Source organism: Megachile rotundata, chromosome 4 (genome assembly GCF_050947335.1).
Source record: "Megachile rotundata isolate GNS110a chromosome 4, iyMegRotu1, whole genome shotgun sequence".
In the NCBI taxonomy this organism is placed as follows: Eukaryota; Metazoa; Arthropoda; class Insecta; order Hymenoptera; family Megachilidae; genus Megachile; species Megachile rotundata.
In genome coordinates, this window is record NC_134986.1 from 10834476 (window position 1) to 10849659 (window position 15184).

Consider the following 15184-nt stretch of genomic DNA (forward strand, 5'->3'; position numbering starts at 1 on the left):
CCAAATCCTCCAATACCAAAATCCCCCAATCCCCAAATCCCCCAATTCCCAAATCCCCCAATTCTCAAAACTCCAATTTCCCAAATTACCCAATTCCCCAACTCTCAAATTCCCAATTCCCCAAATTTGCAAATTCTCAAAATTCCCATATTTCTTAATTTTGCAAATTCACAAGCTTCCAAGTTATCGAGTCTCTAAAGTCACCATTATAATCATCACAGCTTGTGTTCCACTTAAAACCACACTGTTATCCTCATCGTTTGTCACCGAAGAAGCAATGACGCATATGTAATATTCACACACGGATCTGACATTTTAAACACTGTCTGGAATTCATTCTTACGCAACTCTGTTGTCGCTTTTTATTTAAGAAGCCCGTCATTGCGTTACAGAGTACTGCAAACATTAATTTAGAATGTTAGTCTGTAAAAACGAGAAGGTTACATTACGTGTGCAATCAATTGGACATGAGCGAAAGCTTGTAATTGAACATCTGTTCACGTAGAACAGTTCCGAAGACTCATTTATTATTTTGTATTTAAACAAAAATTGCAGAAGAAATGATTTTTTACGAATGTTTCATTTTGATCATTTTGTTTGTTGTATCAAGAATACGTGCATATGAACGTTTTATTCTGTACCACATATTATAAAAATTAATTGAAATTTAGGAATATAGCATCTTAAGTCTGAAGTAGCACATGCTGTAAGACTCCGAGAGTCTTCTACCTAAGATCCTCGACAAAGATTAAAATAAACGATCCGAAATTCGTCATACCGATTTCTCGACAAAAGGAAGTAGTTCCAGCGTGACGAGTCAGTCCTAAAAGCAGAGAGAAGAGTTCACGACCCTGAACTTCCATGTCGTGCATCCTTGATCGTGGACCCCGATTCAGCAGGGATCCACCTTGATGGCCGGCGGTCGTCTGAATGAAAAGTGAAAAGCGGACATCGTGGGAGCTCGTCGTCGGAAATGTGCCGTTGGCACACATATTTGCATCAGAGAAAGTCGTCTCCCTTCTCTTCTTCTTCTTCTTCTTCTTCGTCTTCTGTTCGCGATGCGCTCGCGACTGCGTGTACGTACATAATCGATGCATTAACACCTTGCATAACCGAGCCACGATGTATTAATCATCTCCATTATGCGACCGGCTCGTGGAAACGGGATTCTTCGCGTCACAGATGTTGCTTTCCACGCTCGACACGTAACGCGAGACTTCGAATCTCACGATGGGAAATCGAGAGATCACGGTTCGATTGTTTTCTTGCTGTTCGATGCTTCGGAGTACAGAAGAATACTGTTGCGTTGTATCGCTGGAGGTACAGTCGCGAGCAAATATCGCTTTCTTGAGGAAAATTTGACTGTTTGGAGAAACTCGGGTTGTATTTGGGATATTTGTTCTTTGGGGATGGTCAAATTTAGTGGTTTAGATATTTAGGTGTATTGGAATTTGAGGGTGATGGAATTTAGAAATTCGGAGATTTAAAGTTTCAGCAATTTTTGAATGGTGAAGTTTAGTGATTTGGATATTTAGATGTATTGGAACTTGAGGGTGAAGGGATTTAGAAATTCGGGTATTTAAAGTTTAAACAATTTATGAATGTTGAAATTTAGCGATTTGGATATTTAAACGTATCGGGATTTGAGGGTGAAGAAATTTAGAAATTTGGATATATAAAGTTTTAGAAATTTGTTAATGGTGAAAATTCAGCATACAGATATTTCATATAGTTTATATTTTATATTTTATATTCTATATTTTATATTCTATATTTTATATTCTATATTTTATATTCTATATTTAATATTTATATTAAATATAAATATTTATATATTCTATATTTATATTCTATATTTAAAATTGTAATAATTCAAAGATTTCATAATTTCAAAATTTAAATAGTATTAAGATGTTAATTCTAAATATCTAAATAGAAGATATTCCATTTGGAATTCTAGCAATTTAGGAAAGGAATTTATGTAGTAATTCTGTGTGTTCTTAATATTCTTAATATTCATAATATTCTTGTATTCTATCTATGAATCGGTCGGTAAAAATTAAAATTGGATCAGCGCCATCTAGCGTTTGGTGTTTTTACCCTGCTCCTGGTAGCAGGATCGCAGAAAAGCGAAGAGGTATTCGGAGTAATAGGAGGTGTCCCGCACGACCAGTGCGCATGCGCGCGCAGCTACATCCAACATGGCTGACTCCCCTCCCCAACAGCGTTGCGCCCCCTCTCCAACATGGCTGAGCCCCCTCTCTAACATGGCGTCTCACGGAACAAGTAAAACTAAAAAAATTAATTGCTAATTTCCGATGCACAATTTGTATACTCTTATAACTGAAGAATGATCTACAATTCGCAATCTATTTTCTCATACATTATTTGTTAAGATATTATTCGAGTGAAATTAGTTATTAATAATCATTAGTATCGGATTATATTAATGATATTACAACGTAAATTTATTAATGAATTATGTACAAGGAAGTTGAAATTGAGTTGAATTACATTTTTGAATCGTGAAAGTGTAGAAATTATACATAGAAAACGAGTGATTAATTAATAATTCGATGTGTTGCGGAGGACGCCATGTTGCGGCGCGAGCTGTGGTGCGCATGCGCGGTGATCGCGCGGGAAGCCTCCTGATACTCCGTATACCTCCTCGCTTTTCTGCGATCCTGCTACCAGGAGCAAGGTTTGGGAAACATCCGCTAGATGGCGCTGATCAAAATCTAATTTTTACCGACCGAATTCTCACTAATAATACATAGTACTTCACATGAATTCAAATAAGATAGAAATTCCTTACTTAGAAATTCTAGCAGCAAATATAACTCAAACCCAAGTGCCTCCATTGTTTAAATTTAAACCAGATATTTCAATATAGAAATCAAATGACATTGAACGAGTTTCTAATTACCAACTACAAATTACAATATTACAAAATCTGTTCTCTTAAACTACATATGCTTCACGTTCCAATTAAACCGATCTAAGCGCAGGTTTCCATTGTATCCGAAGTGTCTATCGAGTAGCTCGTTAAGAACTCTAATACACCGTCAACCTATTTCCAACGTGTTTACGAAAGTACGAGCAAATATCGAGACTCCATTGCCAACGCGTTTCGCATTTTCTTAAATTCCCCGAGGTTAACGAATCGTTACGGCTCGCTAAAGAATTCCATGTACTGTTAAAGTGTTTTCAATACATCATCATATTAAACCTTCATAAGTAAGAAATCCTTGTATCAAGTAGCACATCGTGCATTTCCACAATCGTATACAATTTTTAAACTTCCTTTACAGAAGCACCACACTTCAAAATAAAAAATATTTCACCCATAAACAGATTATTATAGTTCTGTCTTTTTGAAGCTTTAATTTAAACAATTTACAAATTTAATTTCACTAAAATTAATGAAATTAAATTTAGTATGAAATTCAAGTTTAAACTGAATTTTATAAACGTAGTTACACATTGTATAATACATACATTTTTTCTTGTATTAATACAACAAGCCAGTAAACTTTGCATTTGCTTTATAAAGCAAGTAGTTCTTGCTGCACAATATAGAGAAGTTCATGAAGAATTTTTGACTAATTTTAGAAACTGAATTTTATAAACGTAGTTAGACATTGTATAATACATACATTTTTTTTGTATTAATACAAGCCAGTAAACTTTACATTTGCTTTATAAATCAAGTAGTTCTTGCAAGGAGTTCTTGCTGCGTAATATGGTGGTGTTCATCAAGAGTTTTTGACTAATTTTTAGATCATCAAGTTCCCAAAAAAAGTCATGAAAATTCTAACTCTACAAGTAAATAAAGTTTGCTATGTTTATACCGAGCTATCTACATTTTCTCTCGACTGTACTAAAATTACCGTTGATGAAATAGGGCAGAAAGAAGAGCAGGTTGCCGATCACGATCGGCAATCATCCACCGTCGAAGAAGAAATAAATAACGATATTTGCAATGGACAGGATAATCGTGCTCGAAATTCGTCGTTCCGTTGAACAGAAACTATGACGCGGAAAAAGCATGATTTGCCATGGAAGGACTCGTAGAAACCGTTAAATTCGAGGCTATTATATCGCCGGGTTTCAGCGAGCACGAGGTGGTTAAATTACGGTTTCTGAGCGAAGCAGATGAACGGTAACGCCTCTCCGCGAGGATTCCGTCTGACTGAGTCCCGGAGGATCGTCCAGTGGATCCGCGAATGAAAAAAAGATGGGTTTATTGCCGACAGTTGGCTGCCAACGGTATCCAACACGGGGAACGGAAAATTTCCTCGTGATACTCAAACATTTTTTACCTCTACTCGATTCTGTATTTAACAGCGCATGGCGCCAGAGATTTTAACGAGCGGGCACGAGGTATCTCTGACAAGATCGTTTGTCTGTTTTTAATCGTTTTATGACACTTAATTGGGACAATTCGTGAATTTGTATAAATTTGAAATGATCGCATCTCAAGATGTAGACATTTATGAATTTTTACGTTCATTAAGGAACTTGAGATATCAATACTTTAGTTATAAAATGCTTAAATTGATGTTTTTCTAAATTGTCAGATTTCGATGTTTGCAAACTTCTTTTTGCAAATGATCGAACTGCAAGGTTTATAAATTTCTGAATCTCTAAAATCATAAATTAGTAAAGTCCAAAACTATTGCTACCCAAATTGTCAAATCCTTAGCTGATAAATTTCTAATTTGCCAATTTAGATGTTTGCAAACTTCTTTTTGTAAATCATCACACTACAAGGTTTATAAACTTCTGAATCTCTAAATTCATAAATCAGTAAAGTCCAAAACTATTGCTACCCAAATTGTCAAATCACTGAGTTGATGAATTTCTAATTTTCCAGTTTCAATGTTTGCAAACTTCTTTTTGTAAATGATCAAACTACAAGGTTTATAAATTTCTGAATCCCTAAATTCATAAATCAGTAAAGTTCCAAACTATCAATACCCAAATGATCAAATCCCTGAATTAAATTTCTAAATACTTTCATTTCTACATCTTTTATAAATTTTATCTTTTGTCAATTTACAAGCCTCTTATTGACCAAATCCTTAAAATGATAAATTACAAAACTTCTACTCCCCCAAATGTCTAAACTCCTCCAAAAATATCTAAATTCATTACATGTATATACAGAAAAATAAATATTAATATGAATTGCAGTGTAACACAAAAATTTGACGATAAAATTGACCTTTCACCAGATCTTCCTCTGTATATAACTTCCTCTTAACTCTTTCCTTCCTCTTTTTAAACTTGCGCTTTTGAAACTTGCGAATGAAATAGCTTTATAAATTGCATTGAAAATTGAAAGAGTTTCGATAAGATTGTTATTAATAATGCATTTTCTTTGTTTTAGAAATGCGTTGGTTTCGCGGCCACGCCGAGGCGCCGAGACTCTTAAGCCTAAGTCCTCTTCAAGCCGATGAAGACCTTGACGGAGCATCTTACCACTTTCATGCGACGTCTCGGTACAGAGGTAAGAATCGTGAGAATCCACCGATACAATTGCCACACTGTGGTAAAAAAAGAACAGGATGCCGTGAACTTTCATGAGACAAGTTACGATCCGACGTTCTGACAACGATTAACCCTACGAGAGTACCTCGGACCGTTACGTGAAACCCTGAAGAGATCCTCAAACGCCACTTTCGACACTTCCTATCTAAAAATGAGCTCTTCTCAAGAAAAAGGCAACTGTAGAAATTTGCTAAATTAAAAGTAGATAGTAAATATTTTTCGATGGGGAAATTTAAGATTTGAGGAGACAGTAGGTTAACCCCTTGCCTTTGACGAATTCACCCTCACTGGTGACGCACTTAGACCTCAATTGTGACTTTCAGAATGACTCTGTAGAACTCAAATCTTACTCAAATTTTTAATACTCTTCAACCTGAAACTTAAATTCAACAATAATTTGCATAATTAAGGATCGCTGAATATAAAATACTCAACATTTTAATTTTCTTTACTTGTTTTAACATTACAGTAAAGAATAACTAACTAACTATGACAGAGGCATCTGGCAAATGCATTGTACAGCAAGAGGTTAAAAAGGACATTCTTTTTCATTGAGTTCTGAATTTTTTATTCATATGTTCTTGCAGTGTGCACTTCCTGTAACGTGTACAACTGCATATTTACATATGTAGAAATTGTGTGTATAACTGTATACTGCATGTAACTGTATGATCATAATTATAATAAAAACTGGTTTTATATTTATAAGTAACGTGTTAAGGTCAAAAACATAGAGTTTAATGAAGAAGTATTGTAGTCTTTTATCATAATTAATTTTATAGTATAGTAATGTACACAGAGTGAATACAAATAGATGTTGAATCGAACGTGTTTTAAATTCAATATATGTATACATGAGATGGATGTGACATGAAAGAGTCATATACTGTATTTTAATATAATTATTAATACTACTGCAATATACTTTATTATATTACTAATAGATTATTATTATTATTATATTACTAATAGATTAATAAATAGTATAAAATACGGTTTTAAATTATGAAATTAATTTTCCATGTAAAAGTGAATTTTAAAAGTGAAAGACTAAAGAAAGGTATAATTTTAGTTTCATATCTTTTTATTTATGAATTTGAATGATTCTTTGCAGAGTTCATGAATTTAAAATTACGATATTATGTGAACTTTAGAGAATTGTGTTGACGATTATTTTTGCGAGTCGTGTAACTAATCGTTCAGAATCTCTCCGATCATCATTTCATTAAATACGCTTTCGAAAGCGAAGAAACTTCGCGAAGCCTCGTTGACTCCGTGAGAGTCCGTTTTTGCAGATAAATCATGGTGGTCTACGATACGACAGAAAAAGATTCGTCGCGATGAACTCAGCAACAACCGTGACAAACAAGCTGCAAGGTTTAATAAACTGGTACTTTATAAAATTGCTTTATAGAATATTATAGAACGTTAGAAATTTGAAGAATTTTAGGAATTTTAGGAATTTTAGGAATTTTAGGAATTTTAGGAATTTTAGGAATTTTAGGAATTTTAGGAATTTTAGGAGTTTTAGGAATTTTAGGAATTTTAGGAATTTTGGGAATTTTGGGAATTTTGGGAATTTTAGGAATTTTAGGAATTTTAGGAATTTTAGGAACTTTAGAAATTTTAGGAGTTTTAAGGATTTTAGAATTTTAAAATTTTGAAGCTTTGGAACCTTGAGACATTTTAGAATTTTTCAAATTTTTAATTTTGCTATTATAAAAGTTTTATAACTTTACAATTCTGAATTTTGCAAATTTGAAACTTCAGAATTTCAAAATTACAAAATTACAAAATTACAAAATTACAAAATTACAAAATTACAAAATTACAAAATTACAAAATTACAAAGTTACATAATTATTAGACTCTACATCTTTAAAAAATATGCTCCGCAATGAAACCAGTAGTAAACTTCTATTGCATCTCCCTCAGTACTTACTTTTCTTACTCATTAATCTAACCATAACTAAAATTGTCACTTCGTGATGCTTCATGATAACACTCGGTTATCTTAGAGAACACGAAGTGCCAACAGAACACCTTCACCGGAAAACCACAATGTTAGTCAACGCATTTCTATGAACGATTACGACATCCCTGCGGTTTTTGGTGCGAAACGTTAAATACCACGAAACGCTGACCTGGGTCTCGTATTTTTATGACAATTGTGTCACTCGCTCTAATTCTCACGTAATATCTACTATCAAATAAAAAATGTTACTTTCGTGTCGTTAAAAACAGCAGATATTTACGAGAAACACTTTCACTCGAATATTACTTAAAATTCATTGAAACTATTTTTAAAAATACTTGTAAGAATTCCTTTCAAAAATTTGAAAGTTTTCTTTTTATTTCGAAAATATTCGTAGAGAAGACTATTGTATTAGCAAAGGGTTTTACTAAAACGGTTGATTTTAGTTAAATTTTTTATTTATGAAGGGATTTATAAACTGATCGTTGGTTATAAACTAATTAACTAATTATAACGTACGTACTTTATTCATAAATTTTTATCAAAATTTATTGCCTACAAATTTACAAAGAAAATTGCCAACAGGGGATAAATATGTAAAATATGCAGGAAATTATTAAACAAAATATTCACTCATCTGCGTCTCACACAAATTATGTAAATAACATGCAGCATACAAAATACGCATTTGCATAAATATCCGCAGTTTACGCAAATAAATGAAGCAACTATTTATTTCAAGCATACAAAGTGTCCTTAAATCCTTAATCTCCCGTTGTCAAAAACATTAAAAATAAATTTGCAACATTTCTACATTAGATCAAATTAAAAACAGAAAAATACAAACGTCAAATGTCTTTAATTTGACAAAAGTTGCCACAGAGGAATTCACACCGAATTATTAATAAACAAAGAAATTTATTATTACAAGGCCCAAAATATTATTTTCAAAATACTTTCTCTATGTTCACTAAAAACTGTCTCTAAAAGAAATCAAACGTTTCTCTTCCAGAATAAATTCCCAGCAAAAATTTGCAAGTACTCGAAACACGTGTTCGAAAGTTAGAAAATATATTCGATATATTCTCAAAGAAATTCACGTAGGCCGTTACTTCCGATTCGCTTCTTCGACTTCCGCTTCTTCGTGCGACTCTTTTCACTATCACTCGAGCAACATACTCACGTAAGTAAATTGCTCATACGGGATGTCCTGGCTTACACACATCCTGCCGTCTCGAGACTCCGTCGTTGTTCATATAATGTCATGCTTCGAGGAAGATCATCATTTTCTTCTCGTCATTGCTCGACGGACTTTCGCTTCATGAACGTTTGGTGCGACAGATTTTTGTACCGCGATCATGCGAATCCCATTTGTATTCATCGCTTCCTCAAACGTAATTACTTTTACGATTCCTTTCTTCGTAAATCAATTCGTTCGACTTTGTGTGTCAGTGAAATGTGTAAGACGGTGTACAGAGTGAGTGAAAATTATTATCTAAAATAACTCGCTAACTAGACGTGATTTTATCAGAATCTAAGTGCAATCAAGATCGGTTCTGAGATCCTTAATCAGGGTCTGTAATTGTATCAGGATGTCTTTAATCAGAATGCAGGATCTCTAATTGCATCAGGATGTATTTAAGTTCGGAACCTAATTGAATTAATAAACGGTTTAAATACATTATGGTACGAAGAGATTTATTGGACGAATCTAATTATTTTTATATTATTTTCTGAGGTAGTAAATGTGTTCTTGATCGAGTTTTTTCAAGGTCACTTTTTACTCAATGACAGAAAATAGAGGATACATTGTCTTGATTTTTTCAGAAGTTGTTTTTCAAAATTAATACATGTATTTAAAAATTAGTGTACATTTAAATAAGTGATACATTTCGTACATATGTGTATACATACATACATAATACATAAATAATAATCCAACATATTTTATGAAAGAATTAAAAATGTTCTCCTTCATAACCGAGTGCTGAGTTATTTTAAATAATAATTGTTACCAAGTCACCTTGTACATTATACAATAATTTTGTACATAATAGTACGTGATAATTTTGTGTACATTTATACATAACAATTTCGTACATCATTGCATATAATAATTGCGTTAATTTTTAACTAAGAAAATGTTAATAAGTACAGCGCCAATAAAATTGCTAATAAATCATAATTATTGCAGACATGTCCCCCGTGCGATGGGCTCGCCGGAAGTCGTCAAGTTCCGAGTCGGAGCGGAACTGCTACAACGTGCAGACATCGCAAGTGACGACCGAGCGGACCCCCACCAAGAAAGACAAGAAAAGAATCCAAGAAGAGAGACGAAGAATCTGCGAGAAACGCAATCCTCTTCTCGACCGCGTAAAGAACACCAGGCTGAGCTTCTTCAAGGACCGCGACTCCGACGACGACGAACAGGAAGACGAAGAGGAGGATGAGGAGGATCCTGAGAAGCTGCAGTTCCGTTCCATGTGCGAGTTGGACCAACATGGCCTCACCAGAAACGAGTTCCGTAGGTCTGTCTGCGAGTCGGATCTGAAAGACATCATTGAGGAGGAGAAGACTCAAGCTAAAAGGAAAAAGCGTTCAAAGTCTCAGAGTAGGCTACCTTACAGAAAGCACCAAGAAGATCGTTTCTCTTTCTTGGGCTTTCGTCCTCCTCCCGGTCAGAAGGCTTTGCCAAAAGACCGCATCATTGAAAACAGCGATCCCCAAAACCGTAAGTGGAGGAAGAGCAAAGAGCTCGTCCCGGAGCAAACTTCGAGGTCCGTGGACCCTGAGGTGTCCACCAGCGTGGAGGAGCCTGCATTCAAGGACGGCACTCAGTTCGACAGCATAACGCCGTCCAGCTGCTTGGCGGCCAAGTTCCGCGCGATGCAGGACAGGTACTTGAAGAGCTCCACTAGTAAGCTGATCGCCAAGATCTACAAGAAGGACGCGAAGGACAGAGAGCGACGAAGACTGAGGAGCTTCTCGTACGGGACCTTGCCGGGTCTCGAGGAGCTCAGAACGAACCCGCTGTACGAGGAACAGGACCAGGACGACAACGACTCCGGAATCCTGGACAACGACTCGGCCACCAGCTCCCTGCTCGACGACAGATGCAGCAGTAGTGCTTCCGGGTTATTAACGGGTCTCAACGACTCGTCCTTGAGCTCACCGCCACAGCTGCCACCTAGGAAGCCTTCGTCTTCCATCGTGGACGTCGAGAGGACCGCCAGGCTGTTCTCCAGTTTGGACATGTACTGCAGCAGGAACGAGGGCAGGGGCTGCAGGAGGGACATGTCCAGGGTGAGTGCTCTCGAGGACTCCTCCAGCCAGATCTGCCAGGCTGCGAACAACGAGCTGATCAACCGCGAGGACAAATCGCCGGACAGGAAGGACGTCATGGAGAGACTCAACAGCGAATCTGTGGGATCTGAGAGCGCCAGGCTACCCGTGGTCAGGAACAGGTCCTATGCTACGGAGACGATGGTCGTCAAGCTGCCTAGGGAGAGCTCTGATCAGTGTTTAGGGATTTTCATCGCTAAAACGGCGGAATCGAGTCCAGGATACCTGGTGGCACACGTGGTGCCTAATGGTCTGGCGGATAAGGAAGGTACCTTGAGGATAGGGGACGAGATTCTGATCGTAAACGGTAAAAGACTGCGGGGGCTGAGCATGGTGGAGGCTAGGAGGATCCTTGGCAGCGGTAGCGGACCCGATGACGTCGACATCGTGGTCTCCAGGTATACTGCTATGGATCAGACCCAGAAGAAGCTGACGGAGAGCAGCGTCGATTATGAGAACGTCCATATGGAGAACGGACATGGGACTATCTTGGAGAATTCACCCAGGTCGCGGTTCAGGAAGCGTCAGAGCAAACATCGTGATAAGAGGAACGAGTGTAATAGGTCCAACTCCTCGGAGAAGAGTGTGGTGAATGTGGATAATGGGTCGCAGAGTGTTTCGAATTTTTGCACGTTGCCCAGGAGGCCGAGGAGCACCGTCTCCACGTTCATGACGGTGGTGTTCCAGAAGGGTCCTGGAAAGAAGTCTCTGGGCTTCACCATCGTGGGGGGGAGCGATAGTCCTAAAGGGAGCATCGGTGAGTTTTATAGAAATGGCAGGATTTATTTGATCGATAACATTCGCATCTCTCTAAACAGCGTTTGTAGTTTTTTGTCTTGATTCTTTGCTAATTTAAATGTGAACAAGCGAGGAGTATTCGTAGTGTATTGAGTATCTTCGTACAACATGAATATGAACCAGTATATTGAACCAATAAATTTTTGTATAAAGATTTTAGTAACAAGTGAAATTTTTTCGTCTCTTACGTGCTACGTAGATAACATAAGCTTGCTATGATATAAACACTATCGTTAATACTATTAAACAATTTGTTAATACTATGTCGTTGTACTTGGACTGCGAAGTCTATTCGTTGACAGAATCTTTTAGCGTGTCGTGTTTACAGGTATCTTTATTAAATCGGTATTGCCCGGGGGGCAAGCCGCGGAAGATGGCCGTTTGCGTGCAGGGGACGAGATTTTGGCAGTCAATGGCCACGTTTGTCACGACTTGACGCACAGAAAAGCTGTCCAGCTTTTCCGAAATATTAAAACCGGACCGGTTGCGTTACATCTTTGCAGACGCATTAAAAACAAGGAACTACAGTGAGTATAGTAGAATTGTACTCTAATAGACTGCGATCTACAATTGTTATCGGTCTGTCAGATTTAACTCTAATTATTTATTAGTAAAATCGGTATATAAAGCAGTGATGGGCAGATCGAGTTTAAATTTTGATAGACAAGAAACATTCAAATGTAAAATCATTTGAGGTATCGGATTTTTAAATTTGGAAATTGCCCACCACTGTATCAGAGACAGTCTGTAAAATTGAACGTAAAATCGAAGTAAAAATTTTACAAAATTCAGTGACATAAATTATGCTGGTTATTCAATGACTCTTTCAAATGTGCAATTTTTTGAAATGAAACGCTTTGCTTTTTTCTGGGAGTTTCATTTGTGATATAACCAGCAGAATATGTGTCAACTATGTCATAAAAAAGATATAAAAATGCAGAGAACTGCAGTAACATTTGACAATATGTTTCAGAACAACGAAGGCTAAGTCGTGCGCAGACCTCTTGCTCGTCGACGCGTGAAGCAACATTGTACAAGAAGATTGTATAAAGCAGAAGAGAACTCCATTACCGTTGTAAAAAATGATTTCGGGACCTGTACATACTGTAAATTTGTAAAATTTCATTGAAATAAAATTATTATTTAATAACTGTTTCAGATAACGTTCTTGCAAAAGCAGATTTTTAAAAGCACCTTAAAATTACGACCTCTTTATTGTCCTCTATAATAATAATAATAATAAAAAGAAATCGCATACAGTGAATTTTCACGCTGCTATAACGTATTCGTATAAAATCTTATAGTCATAATATAATAATATAATATAATATAATAATCATAATTATAGTGTCAATAATAAACATTTGATAATAAACTTATTCACTATGCAACCGCGACACCGCGTTAAATAAATTAATCGAAACAAACATCATCAAAGATCGTAGATTCGTTCAGATAGACTAGAATCCTAAAACTTCGTTGGCAGCGATTAGGTCGCTTAGAATTGATTCGAAAGAGCACTTCCGGTGGGCAGATTCGTCCACGACGCCTACCGTTCAGCATGGCGCGGATTTTTGTTGATTTTTTGGATACCTGAAACAGCAACAATAAATTCCATATCATATATTTTTATCTAGCGAACATTCATACTATAATTATAATTTCATAAATAATTATTTACAAGAACAATCATGATAGATACCTATGTCTCCTAGTAATTTCCAGCTCAACAGGACCCTCCCTTACAGCCTTAAACAGTTCGATCACTTCCTGATGCGTGTAACCACGCAACACCTTTCCGTTCAAGCTTACAATTTCGTCACCTGAAAAATAAAATGTAAAATTTCGTGTTGGTAGACGTTACAGAACATTTTTATATTTTTTGAATTATGACAATAAATACAAATTAGCAAGAAATAAACACGATGTGATATTGATGACAATAGAGATATAAGAATTGTTGAATCCACGCGTATGAAAAATTAAAAATCTACCTGAACAGGAATTACAAAACCTACGAATTTAAAGATCTAATTATCTAACAAGCTAACTACCTATCTAAAAACTGACAAAACTTTGGGACACGAAAAATCAATAATCCAAGAATGTAAAATTTTCAGAAATCCCTAAACTTTCATATTTTCCAATAAATCTCATTAATTTTGAAATGTTAATTAATTATAGAAAGTTAATAAAACAGCATGAAGCATTTCGATCGCATCTAGGGTGTATGATGCAGCTTTTCAGCGAGCAGTTGGAGAGATGCATCGATCCTGTACTTATGCAACCGAAACTCGCGACGATCCGTTATGCAAGCATGCGGCAGGGTGCAGTGGCACGAGGAAACCGCGGACGTTCGTTCGCGTGCTCGTAAAAAGCAACGTGGATCGGTTGAAACTCGAAACGTGTTGCGTGAAACCTTCCTATATAACGTGTTGCCGCCTACCGCGACGGGAGCCTCGCAAAAATCGCGTAGGAGATGGCCTGACACGCGTGCAAGCGAAATTCGATTCGACGTTAATGTCCGCGATCGTTCTTCCTGTTTGCGCTGCGATCGCTTCTTTCCACGAATTTAGGGACGTGGGGACTTGGAGACTTTTGCATTCGAAGACATTCATATTTTGTAGATGTAGGAACTTATAGGGATATAGGGATATAGGAATCCACAAATTTGGGAATTTGGGAATTTGAAATTTAGGGGAGTTAGGAATTTGGGAGCACAGGAGTTTGGAGACATGGTAATTTCGGGACATAAGAATTTGACGACATACGAAGTTAGGGACATAGGAATTTTGGGGCATAGGAATTTAGGGATCTGAAAATATAAAGACACAGGTGTTCGTTGATGTGCAGGAATTTAGGGATACGTCAGTTCAGAAACGTAGAAATGCAAGAATTTGGGGATCTAATTATGATTTGTATGATAATATATGATAATGAATTCATAGACGTCGCTAGAGATTATGCAGCTCGGGGCAGACGTGGGTATTATTTGAAACGTTATTGGAGGATGTGTTAAATCGGTGATTAGTTCTGATTAATGCAATTGACTCTTGTTATATTGCTACGGATAGAACAATAGCAATTGGTAATATAGAAAGAGGTCGGTTCATGTGGCGTGAGAAGTGGTGCAAATATTAGAATTTGAAAACAATTGCACTTTTTTTAATTTGAACTGCTCTCAATTCAGTAATGTGTCCTTTTGAACAGTTGCAATTTATGAAACTTTTGTGTTTGGAAATTTGAAGATTTGCAAGTTTTAAAAATTGAATGTAGTAATGACAAATTTTATATAGAATTTGACAATATGAAGAATATGCAAAATGACAACATGACAATAAAGACTTGAAGATGTAAACACAACTACAGTAAAAAGTTCATTTCCACTTCTATCCTCGTTAAAGCATCCTGACCCCATTCCCCCAAAGAATCATCCCTGAAGAGTTAAACGAAATCCTTTGAGACCTTTCCAGCAACTCCACAAAGTTCATTAAAATTTCTGTCCGTGATCAGACC

General features: G+C 36.4%; 2 protein-coding genes across 4 annotated transcripts in view; one reads left to right on the plus strand and one right to left on the minus strand.

Moving 5' to 3' along the window:
* The window catches only part of LOC100880562 (uncharacterized), a 45870-nt gene extending 33052 nt beyond the window's left edge, over nt 1-12818 (plus strand). The window contains exons 2-5 of the mRNA XM_003701651.3: nt 5393-5512; nt 9723-11627; nt 11997-12195; nt 12642-12818. Coding sequence (XP_003701699.2) covers nt 5395-5512; nt 9723-11627; nt 11997-12195; nt 12642-12690 — 2271 coding nt within the window. The 5' untranslated portion in view covers nt 5393-5394 and the 3' untranslated portion in view covers nt 12691-12818. The remainder of the gene's footprint in view (nt 1-5392; nt 5513-9722; nt 11628-11996; nt 12196-12641) is intronic.
* The window catches only part of LOC100880451 (uncharacterized), an 86974-nt gene continuing 83528 nt past the window's right edge, over nt 11739-15184 (minus strand). For all 3 annotated transcript variants that reach the window (XM_076531370.1, XM_076531369.1, XM_012281445.2), the window contains 2 exons: nt 13371-13491; nt 11739-13261 (listed from right to left, as the gene is read on the minus strand). In XM_076531370.1, coding sequence (XP_076387485.1) covers nt 13225-13261; nt 13371-13491 — 158 coding nt within the window. In that variant the 3' untranslated portion in view covers nt 11739-13224. The remainder of the gene's footprint in view (nt 13262-13370; nt 13492-15184) is intronic.